At 33.8% G+C, this 10,560-nt stretch overlaps 1 protein-coding gene and 1 long non-coding RNA gene across 2 annotated transcripts in view; one reads left to right on the top strand and one right to left on the bottom strand.

Moving 5' to 3' along the window:
• Positions 1–5,162: 5,162 nt before the first annotated feature.
• Positions 5,163–10,560, bottom strand: part of LOC135139365 (odorant receptor 4-like) — a 146,040-nt gene continuing 140,642 nt past the window's right edge. Inside the window, exons 5-6 of the mRNA XM_064069570.1 lie at positions 6,095–6,250; positions 5,163–5,265 (exon numbers count right to left, since the gene is read on the bottom strand). Coding sequence (XP_063925640.1) covers positions 5,206–5,265; positions 6,095–6,250 — 216 coding nt within the window. The 3' untranslated portion in view covers positions 5,163–5,205. The remainder of the gene's footprint in view (positions 5,266–6,094; positions 6,251–10,560) is intronic.
• LOC135139242 (uncharacterized) lies at positions 7,322–7,786 on the top strand. Its single transcript, XR_010282142.1, has 2 exons — positions 7,322–7,613; positions 7,666–7,786. It is a non-coding gene; the product is annotated as an uncharacterized LOC135139242 (long non-coding RNA).

Here is a 10,560-nt window from a genome sequence, read left to right as displayed (position 1 = left end):
TTTTAAACACGTTTTGAGTATCTTGTGAAAAAAACTACTTACATTTAGAAAAAAATTTATATGTGTGCCCCACCCACCCACCCTATCTAAATTGTGATGATTTTTTTTATTCGTCATGAGCCAAGGGGCGGAACTTAATTGCAAAATTCTTATTTTTCTATGAGAAATTACCATCTCAAACTTGTTCTTTAAAAATTGTATTTAAAGAAAACTACAATTATTAAGTAAAAAAAGAAGCTAAAGATTAAGCCCCACCTATACCTGCCCCGATCTCAATTATGATGAATTTTTCATTCGTAGTCACATCGAAGGGCGGAGCATAATTGCAAAATCCATATTTCCCTGCAAAAATTTTCCATTTTTAACATGTTCTAAGTTTCTTGCAGTGAGAAAAACTACTTATATTAAGAAAAATAAAAACTAAATATATGCACCGCCCACCCACCCTGTCTCAATTTTGATGATTTTTTCTATTTGTCGTGAGCCAGAGGGCGGAGTTTAATTGCAAAATCCTTATTTTTCTACAAGAAATTACCATCATGTCCTTACAAAATTATGTTCAAAGGAAACTATAATTATCAAGCAAAAGAGGAAGCCAAAAATTAAGCCCCACCTACATATACCCGTCTCTATCTTAACTATGATGAACTTTTCATTCGTTGTCACACCAAGGGGCGGACCTTAAGTGCAAAATCTATATTTCCCTGCAAAAGTTTACCATTTTAAACATGTTTTAGGTTTCTTGTAGTGAAAAAAAGTACCTACAGTTTCCGACAAAAAATTTCAAACTTCACTTTTCTGTCATGTCAAAAATTTTAATGTAGTCTATACTTTATTGTCATTATTTCGGACAGCTGGAATGTCAAACTTTCAAAATACCTAAACATCCAAAGGTTCCTTTACACTATCTGACGACTGAATCACATTGACGTCTGAAATTTTTTGGCGACAACTGTATATTAAGAAAAAAAAAAAATAGCGCGTTTAGGATTCCGAGCAAAATTTTCGAAATATTTGATTTGAAATTCACTTTTTTGCCATATTTCGATTGGTGATTCTGGAAAAATTGAAGCAGTTTTCGAAAAAATGGGGCCAAAAATAACTGTTGGAAGTCGAAATCAACAGACAAAAAAATTGTTGAAATTTTCAGTGAGAAGGAGTACTGAAAATTTGAGCTTTTGAAAAAATTTGCACAAAAATCCTCAAAACAATTTTCATCTCGACGTGCATTGGAATGCAAGTGCACTGTAACATTCTCATGATTCTATATTGTTATATCTGGTCATTTCTTAAATTTCTGCTCTAGTTGGCCATGACGCTCACGTGAACCGTGACGTGCGCGTCATCGCCAACTAGACTTACTATTATAAATTTTAGAGATGACGCTATCCTATTGGTGGTGGGGATGATTAGCCAAATTTTAGTTAGCATTTAACCATCTCCATGATATTCCTAATATACATACAAAATTTGACAACAGTTGGTCCGGTAGTTTTGGAGATTACGTGTCTAATAAAAATCTATACAAACACCAGACAGACAGACAGACGGAAACGTTTCGTACTCTAGAGGTCATGACACGTCGGGAAAATATGAAAGTGGCAATTTGGCTGGTGGACTCGATTACTATACTTACTTAGCTTACGCTCGGGAATTAAAAATATATAATTAATCTCTTTCATTTCATATTTTGTGACAAAGCTCACTCCCAAAAAGGGCAAAAAATTTCAGTGATATTGAAAAATTGAGCTTTTGATAAAGTTGGCTCAAAATTAAAAAAAAATTCAGGAATATTAATCTCAGGGTGCTGTTTCTTAAAATATAGTGTGTTTATGGTCCCGGATCAACACTGTCGAATTGATTGATATTAACATCAAAATTTTTGAAAAAGTTTTTTTTATGAAACGTCATATATTTTACACATCCTATATATATACTTTATTGACCTGTACTTAAGCTTTACAACGAAGTATTTTCCACATTTAAATTCGATAGTTATTGCAATTGTTTCCTTTTTAAAAGATACACCGACATATTGAAAGAAAGAACAAAAAATAGAGTAAACTCAAAGAATCCAAAAAATCCGAAGAATTAAAAAAATCTCAAAAACTCAAAAACTCAAAAATTCCAAAAATCTAAAAAATCCTGAAAAACCAGGAATTCCAGAGAATCCAGAAAATCTAGAAAATCCAGAGAGTCCAGAAAATCCAAAAAATCTCGAAAATCCAGAAAATACAGTAAATCCAAAAAATCCCGAAAATTAAAAAAATTCAAGAATCCAAAACGTTCAAAATGTCTAAAACTTCCAAAAAGTCCAAAACATCTAAAAGAACCAAAAGACAAAATACATCTAAAAGATCCAGAAGGAATAAAAAAAATGAAATATCGCAATTTACTGGTAAAATTTTAGGTTAAAAGGTTCCGTGTACTACCAATAAAGCAGTATCAGTAATATATTTTTAAATTTTCGGGCACACAAGTTTGATTTTTTTTCCCAAAAAATTTGGCTAAAATTAAGACATATTCATAAACTACAAAGTGTAGGAGTATGATATTTTATAAAATTTAAATCACGTTTATCATCCAACATATTGAGGTGACGTCATCATATTGTTGATGGGGTTGATTAGACAAATTTGGTTAGTGTTTTCCCATCTACACAATATTTTTAAAATATACCTCTATATCAAAAAAAAAAACAGACACAGACGACAGACAGACTGAAATGGAAGACCTATTGTTTCGCATTAACTCTAAATCAAATCTTAAATTTAATTTATAAACAACTTTTTATTTTATTTATGTTAGATATTTCAAGTATTTACATAATTTTTGAAAATCAATGAAAAATATTGAAAGTTTGTAAACGCCATTGCTTTTAAGTTTAAGAAAGAATATCTACGAAAAAGAAAACGTTTTTTTAACACCCTAAGTTTTCAATTTAATTTTTTACTAACAACAAAAAGTTATATAAAACTATTGACCATGGACTTTCTTGAAAAAAAGAAAGTGGAAATTAAAGGAAAAATTGTGATATTATTGAAAACTTGAACGATAGAAAAATAGTACCATCATGTCTCCCAAGCAGAACCAATACCATGTGCATCTAAATATATTTCTTCTGGAAAGAATAATTCGATTGTAAATAACATCATAAATCCTAAATGAACATCAGTTTCGTCTCAAAATTTTGAAAAATAAACTTATATAATTTCCAAAAGAAACTGTAATTTGCTTGTCCACACCAACAAAAAGAAATCATCTTGTAAAATTTCAAATGGATGTGTTTTATTAAACTATTAATAAAATTATAATCACTTTTTGAGTAATCAACACATTCTGGTTGAGATTTGACTATTTTAGTTGGTAAAATATTTATTTCAAAAATGCACTCTACTTTATGTGAACTTTGAAATGGAAGTTCGCCATTGAACTGTTCGTATAGCTATTTTAAAAACACAGATGACGTCATCAATTTTCTGGAAGGGTTAAATAGACACATTTTGGAAAAGATTTCAGCATCTTAATTGGTGACAAAGTTTTGGAAACGAACGAATTAGACATTCGTTAAAATTATTACATTATTTCCCTTAGTTATTGCTCTTGGTAAAAATGCCGAATTTTTTAGTTTCAGTTTATCTTATTCATCTTTGATTTTTAACACATTATTTTTTTGTTTTTTTCAAAATTTAAATTCCGAATTTTTTTAGTAGATGTAAAAAAATTAAAAATAAATTAGTTCATAATATTTGCATAAAAAAAATTGTTTATTATTTCCTTATTAGGGGAAAATTTTATTATTGTTGATGAAATTGTTTGGGTGTGATTTGGCGACTCCGTGTTTTCAGTGTCTGTGTAAATATTTACTACTTACCATTTCTGCGGTGTCAAGTCTTAATCCGCTATTAGTATTCCGAATAGTGGCTTTCGAGAAGGTGAGAAACGTGACCTTTGCAGATGTGGTCATTGCTAATGCTGATCGATTGATTTAATTCTGAAATGTATTTTTGTTGCAGTAAAGGGATTTTGAGGAGCAAAATGCTTTATAAATCACCATATTATCGCTTTATTTATAACTTCATAACCATAGTTGGAAAAGCAAATTTAAAAATTTTCCCAAACTACTATTTCATCACTTTTATTCAAAACTACTGCTTCATCGTAATGAATAAATTTTAGCCCACACTGCAGAAAATCATAAAAAGCTTCCCAGCCACCCGGAAGTTCAACAATTCAAACGAATTCGTCTTATTGTCAATTGTTCCATAAAAGTCCATTCCACACTCATGCCGAGCACGAACTCGTACGTAAAACCTGCGTCTCCATTAATTGCACCTTTCCATAAACCGCTACCATGATGTCCTTTATAGCCCCACAATCGCCTCTCCCGATACCCATTATCTGAAGTGGCCGTAAAAATTTTACGACTCCTAATTGAATCCAAGAGACCACACCAATGGTGTTCTTTTCCTCGCCCATCTTTGACAAACAAACAAACACTGCTTGAACACGTTTTATTAAGGACGTGTGAAAGGGTACGGAGATAATGACAAAGAAAAATGGCCGCTCATGCTTCAATTTTCGCGCTCGTGTTAATTGGGAGAGAGCATGGAAACTAGGACCGGCTTCAGGTGGTATGTTTCTGGACGTTTCATAGGATAAACACTTCTACTGTTCTGAAGCCGGTCCTGCTGGGACCTCCTCTAAAAAACTGGATCTTGCTTTGGTCACGTTTCTGGTCAGTCTAATCTCCTTTGTTTGACCAGGGAGGGTTGGGTAGACACTAAACAGCCCATAATTCTTCATTTGTGTTGACTCTGAAATGGTGCGAAGTGATTCTCTGGCTGGCGATAATGAAGGTGTGATATGGCCGCACAGGTTTCACTTTCTTTGGTTTGGATTTAGAGGGTTGATGGGAAGAGGGAAAAAAGTTTGCTAGAATCTGTGGGATTTTCTTTAATCATAAAGCTGTGACAGTCTTAAAAATAAATATCTAATGCTAATTTTTAATACATGTAACAAGGCTTAAATACTAAGTGGGCTTATAACTAGTTATAATTTAGGGTTTAGGCACTTAACTATTCACTAATCACCTACCTATCACGATTGATTTGTCTATTTGGTAACTATAGGGAATACTTATATTTACGCAGGGTGTGCAAAGCGTCAATTGTGACTCTATGTGTAAATTAAAAGTTAGTTTGGTTATTCTTGAGCGTTTACTTGACGCAGAACAGCGAAGTACGACCAAGACGTTCGCAAAATCTGGAAAAGGGAATGAATTTGTTAAGATATTTTTAAGTGGAAGGAAAGAAAATTGGAGTTTTTTTAGTAAGGAGTCTCCAGAATTGTTAAAATTATTGTCAAAAATTTACATAAGGTAGTTCGAAAAACTGCTTGAAATATTTCAGTCAGATTTTAACGTTATTTTGATTGTAATTTTTGCTGATTTTGACTCCTTGTTTTTAGAAATAGTCTACATTACATGTTTATATATTTACTTACGACACAATTTTGCGAGTAAAAACCCTACTCTCCGATGCTGGAGTAATCGATAAAAAGTATAGTTGGTTGTCTAATGTTAGCCACCGTTATGTTGTCAGTGTCACTCGTTTTTACAATTTTATTTTACCCAACTTAAAATTAATTTTTAAGGCCAGCTATGATTCAAAAAGTTTCGTAACAATTTATATGAATATTATTGATGAATGATTTCTTGTCAGCCAAAGAAATTTTGTGCTAATATTTATTCGAGTTTCAGCATAGTTGAATTAATAAGTTGGAAAAAATCAGGTCTTTGAGCAGAATTCAAAATTATATTTATATTATGTAAAATTTGATTCGCTTGTGCTTTGTATCTTACAAATTTTTTTCGAGGAGTTTGGAATTATATATTTTTTTATTTACTAAAAAGTGCCTAATTTTTGCATATAGAACTATTTTTTTTTATATTTTTAAGAGAGAAAAAAAAAACAATTTCGCTAAAATTAGTATTTAGTTTCGCCTCACTGTGTGATAAAAATTTTGGTTTACTTTGATGAAGGTATAACTGGTTGCCGATGGTTGAGACCCATGGAACCTGAAACTCGCTTACCGTTGTGAAGGTGGCCAGAGATAGTGAGAACAGGTTGATCGCCGACATTTTGATGGGCTTCTGGGCTCTCATGATGAAGATGAGAAGATTCTTTTTGGCTTCTATTGGTATTCCTGTCCAATCGGATTCGAAAGCTGAGTATGGGATCTGACTGCTCTGAAAATAACTAATATTTAATTTGTTGCTACTTTCCTTTAAAGCTTGCTAGGATTTCGTTTATTTAATAATATTATAAAATGTTTATTTAAGAAAAATAATAAAATATAATAGTGAAAATGTCGAAAAGTTTGTGTACGTAGTTGTAACACAAACTGTCGTATTTTCTTTTATGTTAAAAATGTTCGTATAAAATGTCTATTTTTACTAGTAGGATTAAATTTCCGCAAAATCGACATATTTAAGCAAAGACATGGATTGGCATTAATAATTTCATGTCAAGTCATTTTTCAGTTTTTTGCTGTAACATAAATCACTTATTAATAAAATCCGGCTCGAATAATACAAGAGATAAGAGTATAATTAAAGAAGTAGCCGCAGTTATTATAACATAATAAATTCAGTGTGGAATCACATAAATTAACAGTAAAGTATGTATCATCTTAATATATGTGGATACTAAACTCAAAAAGACGGCAGCGTAGCTGCTGAAACGCGGCGATGTTTAATGAAGTGTGATATACAATATTAAGGTTGTGTAATAATAAATATTCCACAGCAACCGTACGAAATAAAGATTGTTTCCAAATCGGCAACCAGCTAAAAGCGTAATCTATCTGCAATGGAGGCATTTCGAAATAACTTGAAGGAGAACTTTCGTCTCTAAGACTTCACTCTCTGGGAGTATGGAACAAACAAGGCCGCACAACGAAGCACACTCGGATCTTAACGGAGGCGTTCAACAGAATACCCTTGTTAAGGATGGGCTGTGACCGAATGGGCACAAAATTAATATATGAGAAGACATATAGAATATCAATGAATGATAATTCAAAAGGACGAGCCGACATAGATATCTATGTCGATGGTGCCAAAACAGATAGTGGTTCAGGAGCCGGCATCTACTCCGAACAACTGAACGCACAAATCAGTGTACCTCTCGGCACCCACACGTCTGTCTTACAAACAGAACTGATGGGAATAATGCTGGGAGCTAGAATCATTGCTGAACGTGAAATCGGCAACAAATCAATACGCATACTTACTGACAGCAAGTCTGCACTACTAGCCCTGGACAGCTGTATGGTTCGATCCGGGCTGGTTTGGGAGTGCAGACAAACGCTAAAGTATGTAACGCAGAGGAATAGTGTGGAACTTTGTTGGATCAAAGGACACAGTGGCAACGAAGGAAACGAGAGGGCAGATGAGATGGCGAAGCCAGCCGCGCGCATGCCCTTCTGGGGACCCGAACCGGCAATCACGCCTTCGGTCGCCCTCTCGAACGAACTCGTAAAGCAATATACCCATAGACGCCATGAGCAGATATGGGCGACGTTGAGCAGCTGTCGGCATAGTAGAGCTTGTATGGCGACACCAGACCGTAAGTTGACAAAATTTTATCTCTCACTTTCAAGGGACAAACTGCGTAAACTGGTAGGATTCCTTACGGGACATTACCAGTTTAACAAACATCTACATACGATAGGGGTAGTAACAGACCCAATCTGTCGTGGATGCAATGAAGAAGAGGAAACAGCTGAGCACATTCTTCGTGAGTGTCCAGCCCTAGCCTCCTACAGGGAATCCATACTAGGGGACATCTGGCCTAGTATGGCAAATATCAGGGAGTTTCCACCCTCTGCATTACTCAAGTACATTCAAGCAGTTGGATGGCTTGACGAGTAGAGGAGCGGGAAAACACCCTGATATGGACTTGGGGAAGGTACAATGGGCCCAAAGGCGAGGCCTAAGTGCCGGCTGGCTGCGGTCAGCCCCCATAAATTAAAAATCCAGAATCCAGAATCCAGAGAACTTTAGACACTTTTTAGCTCACCTGAATTTCAACTTCGTTTCCAAACCAACAGTACATAAATATCTCAAGAATGACTACACTTAGATAAAAGAGAAGTGCATGTCCCTCACTACTGAATGGATCAATCTGATTAAAAAACCGTTAGAATAAATAAAAGTATGTACATTTTCTTACCAAACTGAGAAGAAACATCGTTAAAGCCACAGAAACTGAGGTCGAAAAAAATTGACACAAAATAATCCAGTTGAAAAAAACATTACTGTTTTTAGCAAAGCTACAAACGTAAACATGTTGATAGAATATTTGATTCCACGATAAATACTGTCACCTCAAGATCAGTTTATGATGCAAGATACTTCGCTTTAATGTTTCATGACTGTTTTCTTCTAATCTGACATTTTGCAGAGTATCACATAAAAGGATACATTGTGTAGCGACATATGTATTTAAAGCAGTGACAAAAGTGTCAATGCTAATACTCGTTGTACCGCGAAAAATAGTAGACACAATTTGAAATAAATAAGTGAATTCATAAGCTGGCGATTTTTCAGTATACCATGGATACCACGCCTGCACTGGTAGTATATAATCCTTCGTCGTGTTTGTTAGAACTGGTAATAATAAAAACAGTGTTAAAGTGAAATACACCAACGAAAAAAATGATCTGTTTGCTCTCTTGCAAGACCTCAAAGCTGGTTCAATTTTGTGTCGTTGATCACTTGATTGGGGTTGAAAAAGGTCACTTTCCAGAATTACTACTAAGTGCTTGAGTTTTCTTAGGTTCTTCACAAAGAAACAACTTTTAATGAAGGATAGTGTTTGTGTTAACGCCAGAAATAACGTTCTAATTAAAACTGTTATGTCACTCCTGAAAAGCAATAACACTTCCACTGTAAAAAATACAGAGTGGGCAAATAAGCATAGAGTAATAGAAACTACGGTGTATAATGCGTAAAAATCATGTTTGTATTTTTCACCACTGGGCCATAGTCCGACAATTTTAAACATTATTAAATTTGCTTTTATTGCTGAAATCCAACTAAAATTTGCCATTGCTGTTTTGTATCAAGCAGAGGGTAATTAGGAAAATGCTCTTAGCAAGACTACTTACTACTACTTACTTTTTCTGAAATATTTTCGCAATTAAAAACTTGTCACTTTCAATAAGCGCGAGTTTTTTCAGTGAAATGTTAATATACAACTGACATTTTACGAAAGGAATGTCCTTTTAAACGTTTCTTTATTATTGACGCTAGTCCTACAAATTATAACTTTGATCTCGTGCATTTTCGATGAATACTCTCGTTGTACAGTGGAAATTTAAATACAGTGTTTATAAAAATTAAGGGTTAAATATACTGCTGAAAAGTCCTTATGCATGTGGAAGCGTAATTGCGACTAATAAAAAATGCATTCTTTAATAAGCGGTGAAAAATAATTGTGTATTCCACTGCTGGAACTGGAAAAGGGAGATCGCGAAATTAACGTGATTGTTAACTAAATATTCTTCGAACGAAACTGTCATTGGTAAATACAACAGGCGTAAATTAGGGCCTCACTTTTCCGTCTGTCTGTCTGCCTTTCGTCGATTGGCGATTTTATTAGTTACTCGAAACTACTGGATCGATTTATTGTGAGATTTTAAGTTATTTTAAGAATATCGTGTTGTGTTACCATTCTCATCAAAAATTTTATGTATATTAAAGTGTGATATTTTATAAAAGGAAACATTGTGGAGTCATTTAAAAAAATCACCAGTTTAAATTCCGAAAAGTGCTTAAACTCTGCTTTGCCTAAAATCTTTTTTTTAATTATATGTAGGAACAGAGTAACGAAAAAATATTGGATGCATTTTTTCTTAACACTGCTGATCGTGACTGCGAAATGTCACAGGTTATCAGAACCTTCTGAAATCATTTAATGCGTCAACCGTGGTGGAAATTACTTTGATCTTTCTAAAAAAAATAATATTTCTAGAAAAGATTTGTTCTTACAAAGGTGGCAGAAGTTAGCAAATATAGAATGTAGATAAGTTTATTTTTTAGTGGTAAATTTTTTAAATGGTATTCAGACAATTTGCTTGTCTTTAAAATGTTATCATGTTATAAATTGGTTATGTGATTTTCTGACTGTTGTGTAATAATCACTCTAGTTACCGTAGAACCGTAGGAAGTTGTCTCCAAATCAGCGACCAGATAGAAAATAGTTATTTTCCTAACAAGTGTGGTAAGTCAGCGCGCATTAGCTACAACGTTTTTCCTAACGGCTTCTTTCACGTCTTTGAGCGATTAAATTTTTCGCAAAATATTTGTTAATGATACCTCAATAAATCTTTAAAAATTACTTACATTTTAATTCTCGCATTAGTGCGGAAAAGTATCACTTTCTGCACGGGTTGGGGTGTGGAAACTAGTCACCTTCCGCACGCCGTTAGGAAAAAACATAATCCATTTATAATGGAGTCATTTCTTAATAATTTTCAAGAGAAATCAAGTGA

Source organism: Zophobas morio, unplaced genomic scaffold, assembly GCF_036711695.1.
Source record: "Zophobas morio isolate AGI-343-1 ecotype UQ-CSIRO unplaced genomic scaffold, CSIRO_AGI_Zmor_V1 ptg000031l, whole genome shotgun sequence".
NCBI classification, from domain to species: Eukaryota; Metazoa; Arthropoda; class Insecta; order Coleoptera; family Tenebrionidae; genus Zophobas; species Zophobas morio.
The sequence above is the reverse complement of the archived record's forward strand: the minus strand, read 5'-3'. Positions and strand labels throughout refer to the sequence as shown.